Source organism: Jaculus jaculus, chromosome 11, assembly GCF_020740685.1.
Source record: "Jaculus jaculus isolate mJacJac1 chromosome 11, mJacJac1.mat.Y.cur, whole genome shotgun sequence".
Taxonomy (NCBI): domain Eukaryota; kingdom Metazoa; phylum Chordata; class Mammalia; order Rodentia; family Dipodidae; genus Jaculus; species Jaculus jaculus.
The window spans coordinates 83,065,748-83,090,219 of NC_059112.1; the positions used below are offsets into that span (position 1 = coordinate 83,065,748).

The window sequence follows — 24,472 nt, forward strand, 5'->3', positions numbered from 1 at the left end:
GGTTTGCTGCTTGGATTAAATACTTGTGTTATTTTGATCCTAATAAATGGGGCAGATGAGTAATAAGTAGAGGTTGTTCTCTGGATTTAACTTCAGCCTTTGGCCTTTGGTCAATTCCTTAAAGAGAAGGATCTTAGCCATTTCTTCTGTTTGGCATTTCTATAATCTCAAAATGTGATCTCATTTTATCCTCTGAAAGGTCCTTGGGGTAGGACTGTTATTATTATTCATATGTTCTTAATATTTTATTATTTATTTATTTATTTTTAATTTTTTTGTTATTTTTATGTATTTGAGAGTGACAGACAGGGAAAGAGGCAGATAGAGAGAGAGAGAGAATGGGCACGCCAGGGCCTCCAGCCACTGCAAACGAATTCCAGATGCATGCGCCCCCTTGTGCATCTGGCTAACGTGGGTCCTGGGGAGTCGAGCCTCGAACTGGGGTCCTTAAGCTTCACAGGCCAGTGCTTAACCACTAAGCCATCTCTCCAGCCCTCATATGTTCTTAATATTTTAAAAAAATATTTTGTATTTATTTATTTGGCAGAGAAAGAGGGAAAGGGAGAGAATTAGGGTGCGCTAGGGCCTCCAGCCACTGCAAACGAACTCCAGATGCATGTGCCCCCTTGTGCATCTGACTCACATGGGTCCTGGGGTTTATCAAACCTGGGTCCTTTGGCTTTGCAGGTGAACACCTTAACCACTAAGCCATCCCTCCAGCCCTGTTCTTAATATTTTTACGTGAGAACAAAGCTGAGGCATACGAGGTCACATTCTCACGGCTGATTAGAGATGGGCGTCATTGCTGTCCTGTTGGGGCCTTTTCTCTGCCGCTCCTTGGGGGCTGGCACAGCACTTACAAGCATGGGTAGAGTTAATTTGGGTGGCATTAGCTCTTATAACAGTGTGCACAGATGACTGACTGGGTCAATCAGTAACAGGTGATTTTCATGGCTCTGAGTCCTCCTTTTTTAAAAAAAAAAAAATTGTGGTTCTCTTTCAGGAATCCGTTTGAGGGCAATTCTCCATGAATGTACGTCACAATGATGATGACCGACCAGATCCCTCTGGAACTGCCGCCCCTGCTCAACGGGGAGGTGGCCATGATGCCGCATTTGGTGAACGGAGAAGCAGCCCAGCAGGTGGGTGAAGCTGTGGCATGAGACATTTACTCAACGTTTGATTTATTTTGGGATTCAAAAATTCTCCAGTTTTGAGTTTTAATAGTTCTAAAGAGGATTTTGTTGTAAAGTTGTGATATTATTTGAAAACTACCAGAAACTACTTGTCCTCAGCATCAATGTAGAAAGCCTGACATGTGCCTGTAATCCCAGTACTGGGGAAGGCTTGCTGTTCTAGCCTGTCTGTCTAAATTGGTGAGCTCCAGGCTCAGTGAGAGGCCCTGTTTAAAAAAAAATACTGTTGGGCTGGAGAGATGGCATAGCAGTTATGACCCTTGCCTTCAAAGCCAAAGAACCCAGGTTCAGTTCCCCAGGACCCATGTAAGCTTGATGCACATAGTGACACATGCATCTAGAGCTTGTTTGCAGTGGCTAGAGGCCCTGTCGTGCCCATTCTCTCTCTCAAAAAAAATAAATAAAATATTTTTAAAATTTATATCAAAAAATACTGTGGAGTGCCATTGAGGAAGACACCTGGCATCTTCTGACCTGCACATAAACACATATACAGGTGCACCCACCCACACATGTGTGCTGATACATGCTAACATCAAAGAATTGATGGTGGAGAAATAATTAGAATGTGGTAATTACTAAATAAATGGCTAAGTCAGAAAGTTACACATACACATGTATGCATAGTCCACATACCCACATGAATTGAATCTGACTATAGAAGATCTCTCTTATCTTAATTCTTAATGCTATGGAACATATGTGTTTTTTTTTTTCCCTTATTCTTTTTTGAAATGACTCATTTTGAGACGATGGACAAGTCTTCACAGTAAAGTAACCATTGATTTGTGTCATCAAGTGAGTGTGTTTGCTGGAGTGGTTACAGCTGCATGTGCAGGGCATAGAGTTTTAAGGTCCTATGCAATTGGTATCTCAGGTCAGGGCGAATGTACCCTGGTTCCTAGGGTAATCCTTTGAACATGCAGCTTATAAAATGTAGGTATTTACTGGGTGTACAACTCCTGTGTTGTCAAGTTCTCAACGTTCTGAAATAGAAAAGTCATTTCTGAACCCTTAAATAAGGTTAGCACTTAGGGAAAAATTGAAACTGTAAGTGAGACTTTTTATTTTTATCATTTGGAACAGAATTGCCCCTGGTACCTTTACTTTAAAAAAATTTTTTTGTTCATTTTTATTTGCTTATTTGAGAGCAACAGACAGAGAGAGAAAGAGGCAGGTAGAGAGAGAGAGAGGGAGAATGGGGGTGCCAGGGCCTCCAGCCACTGAAAATGAACTCTAGACATATGTGCCTCCTTATGCATCTGGCTAACGTGGGTCCTGGGGAACCGAGCCTTGAACTTGGGTCCTTAGGCTTCACTGGCAAGCACTTAACCGCTAAGCCATCTCTCCAGCCCACCTTTACATTATTTTATTGACTGCAGAAAGAGCATTTGTAACTATGTAAATATTTTATCTTTGTATATTTCTCTAGAAGAATAAAGATGTTTCGTGACTAATACAACTGGGAGTTGTTACTTGAAAAAAAATTTACCCAGAGTATATTAGTAGTTTAAGGAATTTGAAGAGTCATTTATCTGATGTCAGTACATGGCCTCTCTCATGACAACCTGTCTACATTGACACTCTGCCAAGAAACTGACACTTTGTATGTGCCTCTGATGGATCTGACCTTGCCAATTAATAATTTATATTACCCTTCCCTGCGTTGGACTCACTCTCTTAAGAACAAAAGCCTCCTAATAGGTGCCTCGTATGTGCTTGTCATTTGAGGAACGTTTACTCCTTCTCGCTTTGGATGCACGCTGGTGTCTCTCTTCCTACTTCCTCCATCCCTTTTTGTAGTGGATCCCTCCCTCCATCAGACCATAGCCTGTTCTATTTTATGCCCATAAACAAGCACACCACTCCCAACAAAACAAGCCCTGACCACTGCTTGCATCACTCCCCTCTAATCACCACCTCCTACCTCTGTCCCCCTGTGTAGCAGACTTCTTTCCTCACTGTCTCTCCATCCTCCCTCCAAATCCTGTTCAGCTCCAAGGCCTCTGCTGTGTTTTCTGACCTTTTATTTCATCCAAAGGGCTTTCTCTCAATAGCACCTGCTGAGTCCATACTTTGTCATGTCTGTTTTGTTTTGATGACCTCGGTGGGACTCCACACCACCATTCCAGTGGGGACAGAATGGTTACTCGGTCTCACTGCTGCTTCTTTTGCTCCGTTCTCCACACTGGAGCTGGAGTTATCTCAAAGCACAGAGCGTATGGTGTTGGTGGGTGCCTTACTTACAGAAAGCCATTCTGTCACTCTTGGAGCAAAGGCTGACCGTGGCCCATCGGTCTTGTGTGACCAGCTGTGGGTGCTGACTGTCTCACTCTTTCTCCTATCTTTCATCTCTCTTCCTGTCTCCGTTGCTGTAGCCCTTAATGGAAAGGTCTTTAAATGCTATGAATAGTTTGAAGGTGAAGTGTTCTGTCTCCCTTCTTTTCATTAATATAAAGAATTAAATAAATCGTTCTCTTGTAACAGAACTTGGGAAGCAACTATGTCTCGTTTGTGTGCATAATTAGGAGATGGGAGCATCCTCTCCCTGCTACTGTGCCCTGTTTTTGTGGTCCGATGATTTCTCCCCTATTTCTATGATTCACTCTGGCCAGAACAGTCTTTTGTAGTTTATTGGCCTGCATAACAGAGCCCTCAGTTTCAGAATTCTCCAGTCTTCCCCTCAGAAGTAAACTTCTTTGCACATAGTCACAGCAGAGGACTGAGAGGCCTGGACATCCTCAGAAGGCCATGTGGCGTGTCCCTGCCCTGCTCTCTGACCTCCTCTCAGTGTGGAAGCTGCTTGGCTGATTGCAACACTCTTCTCTCAAGCTGAAAATGAAAACTTGGTTAATTTATCTGCTTTATAAATAGAGAGTAAAATAGAGAGTAAGCTTTCTCAAAATGGAGGTTACACTTCAATTTCACAGGGAGGAAATGGTTCAGTATATATATTTTTTCTTTCTTTTTTTTTTTTTTTTTTTTTTTTGGTTCCTCAAGGTAGGGTCTTGATCTATCCCAGACTGACCTGGAATTTACTATGTAGCCTCAGGGTGGCCTTGAACTCACCGCAATCATCCTACCTCTGCCTCCTAAGTGCTGGGATTAAAGATGTGTGTCACCATGCCCTGCTCAATCAGTCTTTTTAATCAGTAAATATGTTTCTGGAAGAAGCATTAACATTCATAGTTTAAGTGGTCCAACCAACCTGATTGGTGTTAACCTGGAATTTATCTTAAAAGGGAACATTGTCAGGTGGGCCAAGTAGGTCTGAAATATTCCATTCAGCAAGACCAAGCCAAGACTTACCATGTTGCATCTTCATCGCTATGCAGAGCCCTGTGTGCCTGGCATGTTTTCCCCTCTTTCCTCTTTCTCACACCTGTGTCTTCATCATTCCTTTATCCTTCCTTTGGGTCTTAAATATTTCATGTTGGTCTGGGTGCATATAGCAGAGTCCTGAGGCCTGCAGGGGTGTGAAACTCTAGCCAGCTGGGTATGGTGGTGCATACCTTTAATCCGAGCACTCTGGAGACCAATGTAAGAGGATAGCTGTGAGTCTGAGGCCAGTCTGACACTGCATAGTGAATTTCAGGTCAGCCTGGGCTAGAGGGAGATCCTACCTTGAAAAACAACAACAATAACAACAACAACAAAATGAGCTAAGGGCTGGAGAGATGGCTTAGTGGTTAAGGTATTTGCCTGCAAAGCCAAAGGATCCTGCTTCTTTTCTCTAGGACCCATGTAAGCCAGATGCACAAGATGGCATATGTATCTGGAATTCTTTTGCAGTGGCTGGTGGCCCTGGGACACCCATTCTCCCCCTTTCTCTCAAATAAATAAGTAAGATATATTAAAAATGGGAAGGCGGGCGTGGTAGCACATGCCTTTCAAAATACAAATGATCTGGAGCACAAGGAGATGACAGATGGAAGGAACAAATAAAACCAACAATGGCCGAGAAATCACAGACAGATGATGGGCAGTCACCCCAAGCAGACAAGGGAGCAGTGAGTCTCTAAGATAAGATCCCAGACTGCAGGGCTGTGTCATGTTTGAAAAATGCTTAGGGTGGGCTGGAGAGATGGCGTAGCGGTTAAGCGCTTGCCTGTGAAGCCTAAGGACCCCGGTTCGAGGCTCGGTTCCCCAGGTCCCATGTTAGCCAGATGCACAAGGGGGCGCATGCGTCTGGAGTTCGTTTGCAGAGGCTGGAAGCCCTGGCGTGCCCATTCTCTCTCTCCCTCTATCTGTCTTTCTCTCTGTGTCTGTCGCTCTCAAATAAATAAATAAATAAAAATTAAAAAAAAAAAAGAAAAATGCTTAGGGTACCTGTTGACATTTGTGGCTTGCCTGTAAGAGCCGGCAGGTAGTGTGGTACTAGTGTGGCATTCAGATGATGTCTGAGGTCAAGGATCAGGATGTAGGGAGCTTGCCAGAGACGGGGAACTATACAGATAGCTCCTGAAGCTTTGGCTATATCTTCCTCTGAGGTAACCTGTTTTCTTAAGGGCCCTTTGTGGGGCAGGGGAGATGGCTTAGTCAGTAAAGAGCTTGCTTGCCTTGCAAGCAGGCAGACCTGAGTTTGATCACCAGAACTCACAGGGGCAAAAAGCTGGTGGTGTTGGCATATGCGCCTGCAATCTCAACTGGAGAGATGGAGACAGGTGATTCCTGGGGCTTGCTGGCCCGCCAGTCTAGCCTATGTGGTGAGCTTCAGGCCATTGAGAGATCCTGACTCACAAAATGTGGAGGGCGCCCAAGGAATAATACCTGGGTTGTCCCTTGACTCTGCATGCATGTTCACTCACGTGTGCCTGTGCACACACACAAACCATTTAGAAGCAAAGGGTTAACTCTGTGGTAGATCTTGAGGACATTGTGTGACCAACTCCCAAGGTTGATTATTTAAGGCAGGCGGTACTATAGCTGCTTGTCAAGTAATACTGTAGCACAGACTGCCCCTGGCCACAAAGTTTGCGAGGAGCGGGTATGGTGGAGTGTACCTTCTGTGTATTTACAGCGTTTGTAATACCTTGCAGCTGTGCAGAGGACTTTCTAAACATTTGTGTAAACGCAGAGGAACCGCCACAGTTATGAGAACATGCTTCAGTTCCCACAGCCCTTCTCCTCCTCCTCCTCTCCCTCCTCCCTCCTCAGCTCTGACCTGAAGCTTTCTGCATTTAATTAGGAATGGTTCTTGGCAGGATTTGTTGCACTGCCCCTCTAAATAAGAGACACTGATAATTTCTCATTATTTGAAGCCATGTTAAGTTTGAAACTTAATTTGTCATCTTATGTAGGTAAACAGGAAAAAGAGAAATTAGGAAAAGATGCGTTTTAAAAAATTTTTATTTTTATTTATTTATGAGAGGAGAAAGAGAGACAGAGAATGGGTGTGTCAGGACCTCCAGCCACTGCAAACGAACTCTAGCTGCATGCATCACCTTGTGCATCTGGCTCTACTGGGGAATTGAACCTGGATCCTTAGGCTTGGCAAGCAAAAAAAAAAAAAAAATTATATATATATATATATATATATATAAGTTTTTTTTTTTTTTTTTTTTTTTTTTTTTTTTTTTTTTTGAGGTAGGGTATCACTGTAGCTCAGGCTGACCTGGAATTCACTCTGTATTCTCAGGGTGGCCTAGAAACTCACAGTGATCCTCCTGCCTCTGCTTCCCGAATGCTGGGATGAAAGGCGTGTGCTGCCACGCCTGGCTCAAGATGTATGTTTTTTAAAGAGGAAAGTCATTATCAGTATAAATGAAACTGAGAACAACATTATGAGTTGGAAGTGCCCTGTAAACACAGTGTGAACAGCAGTCATTAGGCCAGCAGCTTTGTCTCCTTAGCAGTAGTTGAGGGTATCATCCACATACCATGTGAGTGTCCAGTCTAAAACCCACCTTCCATGGCACTCAGTGTTTTCACAGATATTTAGTCAGTTTTCACTGCTGGGACAAAATATGTGGGAAAAAAACCCCAAAAACCTAGCATAAAGGAGGAATAGTTTAGTTGGCTCAGTGTTCAGAGGTTTCAGCCCATGCCTGGGTGCTCACTACTCAAGCCTGAGAACCTGAGTCCCATTCTAAGAGTCTATGTCAAAAGCCAGACGCTGTGGTTGGCTTCCGAAAGCCCAGCGTGCTGACTGGGAGATGGGAGGTGTCCACAGGATAATTCCCACGGCGCTCGTGGGGGACGACACAGGACACAGAGCAACGGCGCAGCATGATCCAGAGAGGGAGGCCCTGCCGCAGAGAGCCGGCCAGGTGAAGACCACCCAAAAGCCGATCACCTTCCTCTACTTGTGTGCCCTGGGTTGTGCGTGCTCACACTCTCACACGGTCTTAGAGGCAATATTTTAATAACATGGACAAGAGCTACAGCAGCCACCAAGGTACCTGTAGGCTGAGAGCCAAAAGTGTTCACAGAGGCATCGGATGGTGGAGGTAGGTGGTTTGCTGAGCGAGTCCTGAACACTTGTCACCTATGTGAGGTTAGAATGTCGCCTTAGATTCTTACATTCCAAGGGACTGTTGATTCCTTTATTTATTGATGGTTAGTCCCTAGTTCAGTGGGTAAGAGAGTGTGCTGTGCAAATATAAGACGGAACTGGGCCACTCTTTGCCTTGTTTAGCATTGAGCATGTACAGGGCATTCAGTATGTGTTTTGTCATTCATACTATGCTTCTTATCTCTCTCTCTGTTTAAGCTTCTAGAATATTCCTTCCTAATGAATACCTCCTTTTGTTTTAATGCCTCTTCTTCAGGAAGTAAATCTCCTTAAATCTAAACAGGAAACCTGTCTTTCATACTGGCTCAGGGCCGTGCCATCAAACTTGTTCTGGGAGCCGGGAAATCAAAATTGTCACACTTTTATGTCCTTTGCTTTTTAAAGACTTTATTTCATTTCAATTAATAATGGATTAATTTTTGGCATGTGTATGTGTGGGTGGTGTGCACGCATGTCCGAGGTTGGCTTTGGGTGTCTTCCTCACTTGCTGTCCTGTTTATTTACTGAGGCAGGGTCTCTCCTTGAGTCCAGGGTTCCTCAGTTCAGTTGAGTTAGCCAGCTCCTTATCTCTGCCTCCTGAGCACTGTGATTTCAGTCAGGCTGCCACACCTACCCACCTGGCATTTCCATGAGTGCTGCGGATCTAAACTCTGGTCATCACGTTGGGCTTTGCTTGTTTCTGGTGGCTAACCTGTAGAATATCATTTCTCTGAGGGTGAACTTTTCCTCTCATTTCTCTTTGGATTTCTCTCTCTCTCTCTCTCTTTTTTTTCCAGAAAGCTTTGTTTTAATGACTGGGGTTTTCCTGGAGCATTATTTAAATTTTTTTGTTTATTTTTATTTGTTTATTTGAGAGTGACAGAGAGAGAAAGAAGCAGATAGATAGAGAATGAGCACACCAGGGTCTCCAGCCACTGCAAATGAACTCCAGATGTATGCGCCCCCTTGTGCATCTGGCTTACGTGGGTTCTGGGGAATCAAGCCTCAAACCAGGGTCCTTAGGCTTCACAGGCAAGCACTTCATAGCTAAACCATCTCTCTAACCCAAGCTTTTTTTTTTTTTGAACACACACTTCCTGATGGTGAAATTAAATGAATGAAAAGTTTGCACGTTGTCCATGGTGTTCATTGGTGTGCCTTTGACCTCAACTGTGTCTCTCCTCCTAATCCAGTGACCCTTCCATGTTGATTGAGATCGTGTGTGTGTGTGTATGTGTGTGTGTGTGTGTTGCTGTGCATGTACTGCAGCACATATGTGGAGGTCAGAGGACAACTTTTGGATCGTCCATTGGCTTTTCACTTTATTTGAGGCAGAGTTTCTCTGTTTGGATCTCACTTTGCCCTTTCTTATTGTACTTGCTGTTGCAAGCTTCTGGAAATCCTCCTGCTTCCATTTCCTAGGTCACTGTCAGTGGGCTGCGATTACAGAAGCCCACCACAGCTTCTGGCTTTTTATGTGTGGTCTGGAGAGGATTCAACGCAGGTTCTCAGGGCTTGAGTGGCAAGTACTTTATTCACTGAGCCATCTCTCCACCCCAGAGATGTTAATGTTTCCCTGGACTGTTTCCTTGAGATCAGAAGTTCACAACCTCTTACCACACAGGTTTGCTCTCTAAATATGCTTTGAGCCACTGGAGGCAGGGTGGGGGGGAACCATAAGAGGTTTTCTGTGTACAATAGATCTTTTCTACCCAAATGCTAGCAGGAAGGAAGTTTCAGAATTAGTGCAGTGCAGAATAATAGATAGTAATCTTGGAAAGATAAAAAGAAGGATATTCAAATGAGAAAGAGGCTGGCAGTCAAAACAGAGGTTTTGACAGCTCTTAATCTGATAGAATCCTGTGCTGGGGCTGCGGCTCAAGCTGGGAAGTAGTCAGGCTGGTAAAATGCCCAAGTTTGGAGAACGAAGCATGGAGAGCCCAGTCCTGGGTCACCCTCTACGGTATCATGATGCATCAGAAGGGCCCCACTTGTACCATTGTTTAAGGTTACTGCAAACTGACATTCCACTCCCCTTCACCACTGAAGCCTCAGAGGCCTCTTACAGCAAGATATCAGCAGTCTGTCCTTATTAAGACAGGCTGGAAGGTGGTGAGACGCCAGGATTTATGGCTGAATTATGTAGTGACAAACTGTTCATTTTAATGAGTATCAAATGCCTTTTGTGCCAGCACTGTATTACGTGCTAACTACCCAGAGATGAGTAGACAGTCTTGCCTGAATGGAATGAGCAGTTTAATTGGAGAGCGCATCCTAGTTTATTTAAAAGAACTCTACAACACTGGAGCTGGGGATGGCTCAGTTGGTAAAGTGCTTTCCTTGTAAGCTTGAGGACCTGAGTTTGGATCCCTTGCACCCATGAAAATGCCAGGCATGGTTGCATGCTCCTGTAATGCCAGCACTGGGCAGACAGATAGGAGGATCTCTGAGGCTTGGTGGCAAGCTTATTAAATCAGTGAGTTCCAGGTTCATTGAGAGACGCTGTCTCAGAAAATAAGGTAGGGAGAGATTGAGGAGCACCTTTGATGTGGACCTCCAGTCACTACATGCACCGATGCATGTGGACTTGTACACGTGTACACAAACACACATGCACACGCATATCAAAAAATACTGAAGGTTGTATGCACACATATGTCACACCATGGCAGAAATGCCTGGGTTGCAGAATGTAACAGTGCCGGGGCAGGTAGTGGAGGGATTGAGGAGAACAGCTGGCTAGGAGCAGAGTGTATAGGGAGGCTGAGTCTGGAATCCGGATCTCATTTGAAGTCTGTAACTGTTACTCAGTTTTACATATCAGGCCTTATTAAAAGAGAAGGATCTGAGGGATTGTCTGTGCCATGGAGCTAGTATTAAGTACTTTGTGAGCAAATCTTGTCTGTATAGTCTTTGATCTTTTTCTCCTTTTTAATATTTTACTTAGTTATTTGAGAGAGAGAGAGAGGGGGGGAGAGAAAGAGATAGAAAGAATGGGTGCACCAGGGTCTCTAGCCATTGCAAGTGAACTCCAGACACAAGCACCAACTTGTGCATCCAGGTTTTTGTGGGTCCTGGCGAATCGAACCTGGGTCCTTTGTCTTTGCTGGCAGGTGCCCTAACCGCTAACTCATCTCTGTAGCCCCTTTTCTCTCTCTTTAAAACATGTGTATGTGGTATGCCTGTGAGTATTTATATGTGCGAGTGTGTGTGTCTTCCTCAATTGCTCTCCACTTTTTTTTTTTTTTTTTTTTTTGAGACAAGGTCTCTCAGGGAACCTGGAACTCACCAGTTTGGCTACACTGGCTAGCTAGCAATCCTGGATTTCAACTTGTCTCCCTCTCCCCATTGCTGGCATTATAGATGCACACAGACCCTTGATACAGAATTTTCCCCACTGTCTCCCCATCCTCTGTCTGATCTCATGAGCCTTTGATTTTAGTTTTCTGGCTAGTGAATCTGGTTATCATTTGATGCTCTGGTCTGGTGGTCTACTTTGGTCCCTTGGTGTTGGTTCCCCAGCGTCAGTGACTGTGGTGGAGGAATGCACTGCAGACATTCTTCATTCAGAGCCCATCTTCAGCCACAAGGACAGTCACCCTTACTACGGAGGCCTTTCTTTCTACTGGGAAGGAGGTGTGGGTTTATCTGGTCTTGGGGGCTGTCTTTTCAATCCTCTGGGCATCAGGTGTGCCAGTTCTGCCCACCACAAGGGCTTCTAGAGGGGCCTTGCCTGTGCAGAATCTCAGTTGCATAAAGGACACTCTTAGTGCTATATTATCAGATGGTGTTGTTATACGTGGCACCCACAATAATTAGGACACATGGCGTATAATTATGACAGCTCTGAGCTGTCTGGGTTGAGAGACACTTCAGAATTTAATTAGTGAAAGCAAGACATGAGACATAGGCAGTACCCTTCAAATGGTAGAAGTTGAACTGCCTTCAAAGAAGGGAGGATCATGGGGAAACGATGCAATGGCAAGGTTGCACTGTAAAACTAATGGCAATTTACAATTCCATGATAGCTTTAACGTAAGGAATGTTCTCAACTTACTGTGGCCTTTGCCTGATTGCTGTGGGTACTAGGGAGGGAGCAACTGTGTCCACCTTGTTCATGCAGTGCCTGGTAGCTAAGACTGCATTCAGTAAGTCTTTTTGAATGGATGGAGGAGGAAAGAAATGAACAAGGGTAATTCATCTAAATCAGGGTTTGAAAACTGGCTACTTTCTACATTTATCACATGGGCATTTTTCTTCTATTTAAAAGAGTGGGGGGAAACACTTAGGTGCAAGTATTATTGGCCCCCCATACCTGTGGGTTCTTCACTCTCAGATTCAACTGACTGCCATAGATTCAAAAAATATTTGCAGAAGTGAAAACAAATTGGGTCTGTACTGAACGTTAATAGATTTAGCCCTTGTCATTACAACTTAAGCAATAGTATAACAAATATTAACAGAATTTTTACATTGCTTTAGGTATAATAACTTACTTAGAGTTGGTTTAACGTGTACTGGGAGATCAACAGAAATTACATGCACTCGTTATACAGTTTTCATGAAGGCTTTGAGTGTTCCCTGATGAGAGAGGTGGATATTTCTCTTCTAACCCATTCCCCTCACAGACTGAGGGACAGCTGTACTTAAAAATAGCAAGATTCACATAAACTCTGGGATTTTCCTGGTCATCTGGAAAACACAGAAGAGCTGACAGCACTGGTTGGACTTGTTACTTGGTGACGGTTGATGGACATACAAGTGGCAGCTGCTTTCTTCAGCTGGGGAAACATGGTCCTGGTCCCCAGTCTCTCCACATCCCATTGAACCTCTGAGGCTACCTGATTTAAATTGGCTGCTGCTGCCCGCATATATCGTATCCTATTATTTTATTTCTTGATGCGTGTGTGTGCGCGCGCATGCTGTATATGCATGTGTGTGCGCAGATGTGTGTGGAGGTCGGAGGAAGATGCCAGGTGTCCTTCTCTGCTGTACTGCCATCTTGTTCCCCTGAGACAGAGCCTCTTCCTGACCCCGGGATGCTCCATTCTTGAGACTGGCCAGGGAGCCCCAGTGATCCTCCTGTTTCCAGTCCAGTCAGTGCTCCAGTTACAGGCTACTGACTGGGTTCTTGAGATCGAACACAGGTCCTTCCCAGATGAACCATTTCTCCAGCCCTCGTAGTTTAAATATAGCAAGGATGGTTATGTTTTTCAGGCACGTTCTTGTACTCTTGCTGACAAAACCTCTTCCTTTGTATTTGCCCAAAGACTTGTGAAGTGAATTAGGAAACTGTTGATTTCTGTGGGTTTGTAGGAGTGTCTCTATAATATGTCTTACAAATTAGGACCCACGTGTTTTATTTTTTAAGCCTCTGACTTTCCACAAATAGTGCTGAATTTCCAATAAATGGTACAGTTAGGCACTCACCAAAGCATAGGAAGAGACAAAGTACCAGCCATATGCCATGCTTTTGCTGCCTTCAATGTAGTCAGGGGACAGTGGGTACAGATTCGGGGTGCAAATGTTCTGAGGGCAATGATGAAAGGTACCTGAGTTTATAATCATTTCTGTAGTCTCCCAGAACTGAGTTTTTAGGTTCTTACTGAATTTTTGTTAGGAAAAGTAGACTTTTCCTCATATTATCTAGGTGAGACATTTTGATCTCTCTTCTATTCACTTGCTCGGGAGATAGCTTCATCAGTAAAGTGCTTGGCCTGTAAGCTTGAGGACCTGAGTTCAGATCCTCTTTTACCCGTGCAAGATCCAAATGTGCACATTTGTAGTCCCAGTTCTGGGGAGGGAGAGAAGGGAGGACGGCCTGGGTGTCACAGTTGCCGTCTGGTTCCTGGGGTAAATCACTCGACCAGAACCAGCTGGTGGAAGGAAACTTCTTATTTTGGCTTATGGTTTCTAGGGGAAGCTCCATGATGGCAGGAGACATCACGGCATGAACAGAGGCGACATGTCACCTTCCTGTCATAGCAAGTGAAAACCAGCAATGGGAGAGAGTGAGCCAGGTTCTGGCAAGAATACCTCTAAGCCTGACTCTAGTACATACCTCTTCCAGCAAGGCTCTCCCTCCCAAATTACCAAACATTCAGAACATAGGAGTTTATGCAGGACATTTGCTAGAAGCCACCACACAAGAGTTGCTGGCTAGCTAGCCTGGCTGAATCAGTGAGCTCCAGCTGCTCTTAGAAGACCCTGCCTCAAAAATTATAGTGGGGAATAATTAAGGAATACACCTGATGTTAAGGTGTTGCTTCCTCATGCACAGACACAAACATGTATATATGCGACACACTTTTTCTTTGAGTAAGATCCAACTTGTCAAGCCGGGCGTGGTGGCGCACGCCATTACACCCACTACTCGGGAGGCAGAGGTAGGATGATCGATGTGAATTTGAGGCCATTCTGAGAATACACAGTGAATTCCAGGACAGCCTGAGTTGGAGTAAGACCCTGCATTGAAAAAAACAAAAAAAAAAAAAAAAAAAAAAAAAAAGATTCAATTTGTCAGATTTCATCCTCTGATCTTTTTGTTTTTAAAGTATGTAGTTGTTAACACTGAATATTATATGATAGCACTTGATGTATTATGGTATAGTACAAATACTCTATGCACATAGGAAGAAAAGATGAGAGTCTTTTGCTTCCAGAATGTGTTAAGACCACTTCTAATACGTAATTGTTTCCTGCAGGCAGACTGTTTGTGTGTTCAAAGGGATGATTTGAAACTATGTGTGAAATATGTCCATTACATTCCAAACATGGCAATAGTGAGCAAGCTGCCTAAAATTGGTCACATGAATGTCCACGTTCAAATGCCGATATTTACCCTCTTTCTTTTGCTGTCTTCCATTTCCAAATGCCAAAGTGCAGGCTGCTAAGGTGCCATCGTATTAGAGCTGGGTAGCTGGGTCTAGCGCCCTTCAGGTTATACTAGTTTCTCCATTTAAACTGGAATTAGCCAGAGCTGGTTGCCTCATGGCCATTTTCGCCTCAGCTCTAAGCTATAAGAACTTGAAGACAATGGAAGACCCTCACGAGAAGCAGAGTTTACGTGCCACTTCAGCGCTCTTCCTATGGCGGTATTGCTGCTCAGCCCTGGACCTTTTTTCCTTAACGGACAACCATAAGGGCAGGTCCTCTACTGCAAGGGAATGTGTTTTATGAGCAGCAGGTGTGTTCAACATGATCATTAACCAGAGCAGTTGACCCCACCTCTCCCGGACCTGTCCTACCACCACTGGCCCTTGCTCCTTGCAATGAGTTAGATAAGACTTTGGATAAAATGGACAGATTGCATTTAGCAAATTACCTTGCCAGGTCTTCTGCTTTGTCAATAATTGGGCTATAAAGTGCAGACCACAAAGGACCAGGGGCAACTGAGGTCTAGCTTTGGAGTAGGCTGACTAAACAGTGCATACTTAGCAAACACGAGGCCACTTCACTGATCCTTCCTAAGCAGTGAGAATTTGGCAGTATGATTGGACATAGCCCGAGTTCATTTTCCCTGAAGTCTGGTGTTTGGCACTCGGGAATTGATTTCCATTCTCTCTCTCCCATTCTCTTTTCCTTTCCTTCCTCCTCTCCTTCCTCCCAAAATGTCATAAGTGGAGCCTTCATGAGACTTTTATGAACTACATATAGGTCAGCCTACACCAAAAACATACCCTGGTTGCTTGCCTCTTGTCTCTCATCTCCTTTTAATTACCCTGTCACTATAACTACAAAAATTCAGCACTGTGACCTCCCAGTCCCATAAGAAAGGCAGCAGGAAAAGAAAGTGGGGCGGGGCAGAAGAGCAGATTCAGCCCCGAGCTACGGCTCTGAGAGAAGTGGGCTGTGGTGTGTCTCCATGTTGAGTTGAGTTGCTCCTCCAGCTCCTGCCTGTTTCCAAACCCTGCTACGCAAAGCTCTTTAAAGCTCAAGCTCCGAGAGTACTTGAAGTGGCAGCGTGTCTGGAGGTCACTGAAAAGGGGCAGACCTTTGCCGCTGAGCAAAGCGTGCTACGGATGGGGGGTGGCGACGATGAGCCAGTGCTCCTGCCTTCTTTAGTCAGTCATGCTGTTGTCATGCTGTTGGGTAGCCGAGGTGGTCAGTAGTACACCACCGTGGTCTTTTCTGAGTTTTACTATTTTAAAATTTTGCATTGCCAGAATTGGTCTATTCAAGATCCACCTAACTTCTCACCATCTTGACAAAAAGGCCACTCCAACCCATCCTTCCAGAGCGGTTGTTTCTTGATAATTTATTTGGTGGTTTTACGCATGACAAAATAAAGATAAGATATGTGAATATGAGTTGCAAATGAATAAAATCCATATTTTTCCTAGAGGAGAAAGCAGGGCTGGAGGGATGGCTTAGTGGTTATGGCACTAGCCTATAAAGCCAAAGGACCCAGGTTTGATTCCCCAGGGCCCATGTAAGCCAGATGCACAAGAAACATGTGTTTCTGGAGCACTGAAGCAGCAGCTGAAGTGCCCTGGCATGCCCATCCTCTCTCTCTCTCTCTCTCTCTCACTGCTCTCTCTCTCACATAAATTAAATAAATAAAAGCCAGTACAGTTCTTTCTTTCCCTATATATTAATTGTTAAATAAAAGAAAAGAAGAAAGTAGACATTCGGTTCACCTAAACCTTTTCTGTGCATTGTATCTATTATGTAGATAAAGGTATATCTTTATATTATACATGTTATCTTTTAAGGAGCCAGGGTGTCAGATGAGCATAGACTTCGGTGATAGAAGACATTTTCCATTAAGAGGTGGGTGTTCCCATCCAGTTCCTCTCTCAGAATCTCCCGCCTCTTCTGGACCGTGATTGCCGTGGGGTCAGGTGCTGAGGTTGTCTCTCTGTGCGAGGAGTGCCAGCGCCCCTCCGACAGTGAGCCTAGAGGACACCGCCCCCCATGCGTTTGTTCAGAGCCAAGCAGCATGGGGTTTCTGCCTGAGGTTATAAAATCTGAACATCAGAGGTCCTGTCAGCTTGACTCTTCCAGAGATGTCAGCGCTTTAACCACGGAATGGACAGGGTAAAGGTCAGATTTTCTTCCCTGAAGGATGCCAAGTGCTTAGACGGAAGTTTTGGTATTTACTTTAAACCGAAGTGATATTTGTAAGGTTGCTTATCATGAGAAGCCGTTGAGTCTCAACAACTTCTTGCTTGGTTATTTGTGGTCAGTATCCTGTGTTTGGAGAGAAGGACTTTGAGTATTTTAATTTCTTTGCTTCTTCTGAGGCACAGGGGAGGAACAACCCTAGTTGAGGGTTTATGAGGTATTAGGACCCATGCTAAGCATTTCATGTCCATCATTTCATCTAGTATTCTTTAAAAAATATTTTATTTATTTACTTGAGAGAAAGAGAGAATGGGTGTGTCGGGGCCTCTAGCCACTGCAAATGAATTCCAGACGCATTCACAACCTTGTGTATCTGGCTTATATGGGTCCTGGGGAATCAAACCTGGGTCCTTAGGCTTCGCATACAAGCACCTTCACCGCTAAGCCATTTCTCCAGCCCTCATCCAGTAATCTTATAGCCTGCAAGGTAGCAGACATTTTTATACATGAAACCTGAAATGAGAAAGGTTATCTTTGCAGCCGGCGAGGCACAGGGCCGAGATCCCACTTCACTTGAGTCCTATTCTGAAGCCGGCTTCCTCCCTTCTAGGAATGTTGCCTAAGTGGTACAATCTCCTTATTCTTGCTGACACCAGCTGTTGTGACGTGTGTTGCAATAGGTGACAGTGGCCCTGAGATGTGAAAACTAAGCAGTAGTGGGGCTGTCCCGAAGGCCTGCAGGCCTGGGTTCCCCTTTGGAGGAGTTCCTGGGAGTCAAGTCTTCAAGGGTGCTGGTTTTGCTTTTTTTGGGGGGGGGCTTTCTTCTGTTTATGTATAGCATGGAGGTGTATGCATGACTGTCTGTGTATCCTTGTGTGCACCCATGGGTCCCACCCCATTTCTTTTCCACTTGTTATTATTTGTGCCACAGTCTCTTACTGATGCTGGTGTGTGCCTTGTTCACAAGCCTGGGAAAGCCCCTGGTCTCTCTGCTCCCCTTTATAAGACTGGGATTCTAGGCACAAATGGCCATGCCCAGCTGGGATCTGAAGATTCGAACACTGGCAGTTTCAGGCCCCCTCAGGCCCTCATGCTTGCTCAGCAAGCACACTTAACTGCTCAGCCGTCTCTCTAGACCTCCCTGGTTTTTATAAAGATGGCCCGAGCTTAGCAGCAGAGGAGCAAACCCCCTGTGGGGACAGTAGCTGCTGGGAGATAGTGATGAACAGAGAACGGTAGCAGGGGGTTCTCCTTAGTGGAGAGGGGAAGTAAGAGAAGGCCTCTTGCCTACCCTTTCCTCCCCGACCCCACCCTTCATTTCCATTCAAAAGTTACCTCGCCCTAGAGGCGGTTTGTGAGAAATCTTGTTGGAAGCCTTGAACCTATTAGGTGGTTTGTTTTTTTTTTCATTCTGAATTCATAATCACTTCTCTTAAGTAGTGCCAGGATGAAAACACAGACGGAGCTTAGTCGTCCAAGGGCAAGAAAATGGCCACTCTACTTACTGTACGATCATGTCTTCCATCTCTCATCCTGAAGTTTCCTTTCCTCCAAGGGGGCCACAGAAAGTCCTGTGCAAGGTGCCGGGCCACCCCGATGCACCGCTTGCTAGAGAGTTCCTCGTTTTCTTTGTTTCAGGTTGATGAAGGGCTGCTTGGACTGTGGCTCTGCCCAAGATGTTAATTACATGTTCCAAAATCATCTGTTCTGTTAAAAATCACTTACGCATAGTCTTGGAAAGAGAACTGGAGGCTGGGGGTTGCTTCATTGGAGCCCAATATTGTTTTGGAGGCCTTGGGAAAATAAATCTGAGGAGTTAGTTCATTTACCACCAAGACATATTTAGTCAGTGTATATAAACAAAAGAAGTCACAGTGTGCCTGGACATTATTTGTCCCAGATGGAGTTTAAACTTGGCTCACTGTACAGCCCTGATGTCATGGTGTATAAGCCGGCCTCAAATTAGACCTGCCGAGACTCTGCTGCGGGCTACAAGTGCTGAGGGCGTGTGGGGCGGAGGGGCGGGGCCGGCTGGAAAATCTTTGTCACATTTTTCCTTTGCACGCTGCAGAGACTAGTGTCAGTCCTGAACTTGGACTCAGTGCAGAATGAGGGAAGAATTGGAAGGTGCCTTTAGGTTGGACAAGTTGGAATGTGTATGCACAGAAGGTCGTGGCTCGTGTTGGATTGCGCTGAGAGCACTGGGGCTCCCGGCTCCCCAGCAGTTCCTCAGCGAAGCTCTTGCACTCAGTCTCCAAAGGAAAATCTGAAAGCATTACTTTTCTTTCCTTTTGCTCTGCTAGGAATTGAACAAGCTAGGCCCTTGCACATGCCCGGTGTGGTGCTTGGAATCCAATGTCCCCCATAAACTCATGTCTTCTGAATGCTTGAAAACCAGCTGATGGAAATCTGGGAGGTGGAGCCTTGCTGGAGTGTCACAGACAGCACCCCTTTGCCAGAGACCGGCTCACTCTTGCTATTACTGCCCATCTGCTGTGGCAGAGGTGATGTTTAGCCTCTGCTCACCCCATACTTTCCCATGCCATCTTGTGGCTTCCCCTCAAGACTGTCAGCCAAAATAAAATCTTTCCTCATGTCACCTGCTTTGGGTTAGGTAATTTGTCCCAGTAATGGAACGGCACTGCAACTTGGCAAAAGTTCTACTTGTAGCCACATATTGATCCTCAAGGCTTTAAAAAAAAAAGTGTGTGTGTGCAAATGCATGTTCACATGTATACATGTGCACATGGAAGCCAGAGAACAGCCCTGGAGGACATCTTTCAGAATGCCATCCACCTTTTTGGGAAAAGAATCTTTCTGTTGGCCAAAAGCTCACCAATTACTCCAAACTGACATGCCAGCAAGCTCCAGGGATCTCTCTGTTGCCCCGTGCTGGGACTACAGGTGCACCCTGCCGTGCCTGACTTTTTTTACATGGTTATCTGGAATTGAACTCAGGTTCTCATACTTATGAGGCAAGTACTTTACTGCCTAACCTCTCTCCCCAGTCTAGCACCACAGTTTTTGGAGATAATTTTCAATCTATTTGCCTTGATATGGTAAATCTAGACAATTTCCATAACGTTTTTAGTGCTCTGCAGTGTCCATTTGTGAAGGTACTTTCATCAATTGTAAGTTACTTTCATGTGTCATATGAGCTGAGTATAAAAAGACAAGTGTCCTAAGCCTGTTGAAAGGTCTGTGTGAGCTTAAGTCATCCGTTTACTTTCAGAGGACAGCTTTTGGGTCAGAAAATGGCTAGAAAAAGTCCTTTGTGAGCATGTGGCCTTTTATCGCAGGCTTGCTTGAGAATAATCTTAATTAGAAGTGTTTTCAACTAATTCACTGTTTCCTAACTGGGAGGGGTTTAGATTTCAGAACTTCTGTGAATGGACACCAAAGTCACCCCTGTTGCTAGGATCCCAGAAAGTCAACCTAGCTTGGAATGCATCTGAGCTGGAGACAAGCTTTCCAGGAGAGCTGTATAGTTAGTTCCCTAGTAAAAATTGGGGCCCAGTGAGAATTGACCGGATTTTAGATGTTATTGACAACATGAAACATGTTTTTTTTTTTTTTTTGTCTCATTTAACTAAGATTTTTCACTACTAGGAATGTGAAGAAAAGGAAATTCTAGTAATCTGTATTTACTTCATACTATGGGTAAGGTCTGTACTGTTCTTCTCTGAGGTCACTAAGTATTTTCTGTCTTCTATAGTTGGGAAAAGGGGTTCAAAAAGGAAGGGGCCTACCTGCAGAGCTGGGGTCTCAGCCTGCCTTGATCTGACTGGCTCTTCTCATTGTATCTTGTGTTAATAGACACTTAGTTGTATCCTAGTTGGTGTACGTGTGTCTGGATGTGCAACTTTGTGGGGTGTGTTTGTGTGTATGGAAGCTATAGGACAATATTGCTCAGGGTCACTGTCTACCTTTTTAGAGACAGGAATTCTCATTGACCTCAGTCTTGCCAATTAGGCTAAGCCAGTTGGCCCAGGCACTCGAAGGATTATCCTATCTCTATCTACCCAGTGTGGGGATGATAGTCATGTTACTATGCCTAGCTATTTTTATGTGGTTCTGGGAACTGAACTCAGGCCCTCATATGTGTGAGGTAAGCACTTCACCGACTGCTATCTCCTCAGCCCATGCTAGTTTTTAACTAGCTGACAGAGGGCCCTAATTACCTATAATTAATACACCTGAGCCCCAGAAATTCTCTGGTGTTATCCACTGGACTGGGGTTACAAAGCTGCATGGCCATACCCAGAGTTTTACATGGGTTCTGAGGAGTCCAGTTTGGTGATCTCCTGTTGGAGAGGCCCTCATGCTTAAGCAGCAAGCACTCTTAATGACCGGGGTGTCTCCTCAGTTCTATATTTGTTGTTTCAAACATTTTTATTGACATCTTTAATGAGCAAGAAAAAGAGAGAGAGAGAATGGGCACATCAGGGCCTTCAGCTGCTGCAAACAAACTTCAGACATGTGGGACCCCTTGTGCACATGTGTGACGTTGTACGTCTGTGTCACTGTGCATCTGGCTTACGTGGGACCTGGAGATTTGAATATGAGCTCATAGGCTTTGCAGGCAAGTGCCTTAATCACTAAGCCATCTATCCAGCCCTGTTGACATTTGTTTTAGACATGTGTATGATGCATTTTGGTCATATCCCTCTCCCATCACCTTCTCTTATCCCCCTCCCATCCCTCTCTCTTCCACTGAATCCCTTGTTCTTTCCAACTACTCCCTCTTCTACTTTGATATATATATTTTCCATATGTGTATGTGTGTGGCCATCCATATCCCACTGGGATAAATTGGGGTTGCTGGCATGAGCATGTGTGGGGTGTTACTCGGCAGACTATGCAGTGTTATATACCAGTGGCTGCACTACTGAAAAAAAAAAAATGTCTCCTCCCCCCCCCCCAGCAACTCTTAAGTGCCACTAACTCCTTAGGGAGGCATGGGAGCCTTGTGCTGTCCTCCACCCTCCATGATGGAATGTTGAAGGGCTCAATACCGTGCAGGTCTTGGGCAAGAACCAACAGTTGCTGTGAGGTCATGAATGTACTGCCAACGTCATGTTCAGAGGGCCATGTTCCACAGCACACCTCCCTGTTCGCAGGTTCCAGTAATTCTCCTAGTATAACTTCTTTCCTTTTGGTCAGCACACCAGTCAAACAGTGTAATAAGTACATAAAACACTGACTGCTTGGTAAAGTGGCTGGAGGACAAGGGAAGGAGTACTAGGCTATGACTAAAAGCCTGGTTTTAGGAACAGCAGGCAGAATGCCAAAAAGGAAGAAGTAAGGGACAGAAAAAGTATAGAAGGAGAAGAAGGCTTAAGGGAGACATATACAGAGTTAGCAGTAGAAATGAGAAGGGTAGATGTATTACCAGGTGATAGAATTGGAGTGAATGGAGGTGGGGAAATACCAAGTTGCGATGGCTTGGAGAGCCACGCACGTTACTTCCACCCATGTAGAAATCCATTGTTAGTAGAGCAGTATATCTGGATGGCCACAGCTAACAGTGAGTTAGAACCACACTCATTCTAAGATAGTTGTTTCATTAGCTCCTTTTTTTTTTTTTTTTTTTGAGGCAGGGTCTTTCTGTTTAGCCCAGGCTGGCCTCTAAATCAGGATGCTTCTGTCCCTGCCTCCTGGGTGTTAGGACAATTATTAATGAATGTCACCTATGCCTAACTGGAATCATATTCCATGCTAGATTACATGGGTCCAGTGGTGGCTGCTTTAGTTTGGGTTTCTCACTGCTGTGAACATAGTTTATTAATGCCACACTCACCCTGTTTACAAGATGTAGTCCATTCCTGAAAACAGGGCACATGAGGCCCTTCCAAGGGGACACTGTCCTGTCGCTGCAGTCTCACCTTTGTTCCTCTGTCACATGCATGTGTTGTTAAAGCCACATCGGAATTATTGTTGGTGCATGTATGCCATGTCCTTCAGGCCTCCATGTATTTAATTTGAATGATTGTTCTTTTTTAAAAAAATGGTTTTTAAAATATTTATTTATTTATTTAATTTTTATTAACATTTTCCATGATTATAAAAAAATTCCCATAGTAATAATACCCTCCCACCCCCCAAAATGTTTTATTTTTATTTATTTATTTGAGAGAGGAAAAGAGGCAGAGAGAGAGAGAGAGAGAGAGAAAATGGGTGTGCCAGGGCTTCCAGCCACTGCAAACGAACTCCAGATGCATGTGCCCCCTTGTGTATATCTTGGCTTATGTGGCTTAAGGGAGACTACGCAGTGTTATATACCAGTGGCTGCACTGGTATGTGGGTCCTGGGATTTGAACTGAGGTCCTTTGGCTTTTTAGGCAAGTGCCTTAACTGCTAAGCCATCTCTCTAGCCCTGATTGTTCTTTGGCTAAGCCACTTACACCTCCCCAGTCCCTTTCAATATCACTCTCAACTATGGTTTTTCCCAGTTTGATGGTTTCATCCATAGCACTTAATAGTCTGTAATCTTATTTGATTATAGCCAGTCATATTTCTCTAAAAATTTCTATAGAGCCAATACACAAAATGGGTAGGAAGGAGTTCATTGTTCCCATCCCAGAGTCACCAGTGTTTAATAATGTGCCTGGCACAGAGGACTCAGCAGGTTGGTTGAACTGAATAACCAAGGTTTCAATAATTGCATTAAATGTTGATTTAAACCAGGGTGTTACCAGTGTGACAGGGCCTGAGTGGGTGATCCATATTATGTACGTGGAGGGTCTTTTTTTCTTCTTTTTTCCCCCAAACCTTTCCAAAATCTCAGAATTATGTTAATGTACACAAAATACTGCATGACCAGAATACTACTTTCAAGCAATTAAGAAAATACAGAAATAGAAGACTTCTTTATGAAACCCATACCCATACTTAGCTATGCCTCGTTCTTAACCTCTGTGCTTAAAAGTCTGTGTTAAAAATGACGTTAAAAGCAGAGAGAGACACTTGCTTATAAAGCCTGATTATCATATCACATAAAGGCAGATACTCCAGGTGGCATATATGTCTTGGTTCATTTGCAGTGGCAAGAGGGCATATCCCCTCCTGCCTCTTTTCCTTTCCCTCTTTTTGCTTTCAAATAAATATTTGAAAAAAAAAATGACTTAAAAGCCCCAACTCTGCTTCAAAAAATAAGTACAGAAACACAGAAGAGTTAACTCTCGAATATTTACTGAAAAAACATGGGAAACTACTAGAAAAATGGGAATGCTTTTGTGGGTATATGACTTCTCATACCTAAGGAGAACAGTGTTATGTGTATACATGACCCCACACTGGAATTAATTCTAAAACTGCAGATTCTAGAAATATAGGCCGTTCAATACTTTTCTGCACCAGCCTTGAGATTCTTACATGGGAAGTTGCCTGCTTAGAATCTATGCAGTTGGCCAAGGATATGTGACATCAATGCGGTATTAATATGTGTCATTAATAATTATATCAGGGGCTGGAGAGATGGCTTAGCGGTTAAGCGCTTGCCTGTGAAGCCTAAGGACCCCAGTTCGAGGCTCGGTTCCCCAGGTCCCACGTTAGCCAGATGCACAAGGGGGCGCACGCGTCTGGAGTTCGTTTGCAGTGGCTGGAAGCCCTGGCGCGCCCATTCTCTCTCTTTCCCTCTATGTGTCTTTCTGTCTGTGTCTGTCGCTCTCAAATAAATAAATAAAAAATGAACCAAAAAACTTTAAAAAAAATAATA

At 44.4% G+C, this 24,472-nt stretch overlaps 1 protein-coding gene across 3 annotated transcripts in view; it reads left to right on the forward strand.

Moving 5' to 3' along the window:
* Nucleotides 1-24,472, forward strand: part of Fndc3b (fibronectin type III domain containing 3B) — a 383,188-nt gene that overhangs the window by 90,781 nt on the left and 267,935 nt on the right. For all 3 annotated transcript variants that reach the window (XM_045161235.1, XM_045161236.1, XM_004652339.2), the window contains exon 2: nt 1,004-1,142. In XM_045161235.1, coding sequence (XP_045017170.1) covers nt 1,032-1,142 — 111 coding nt within the window. In that variant the 5' untranslated portion in view covers nt 1,004-1,031. The remainder of the gene's footprint in view (nt 1-1,003; nt 1,143-24,472) is intronic.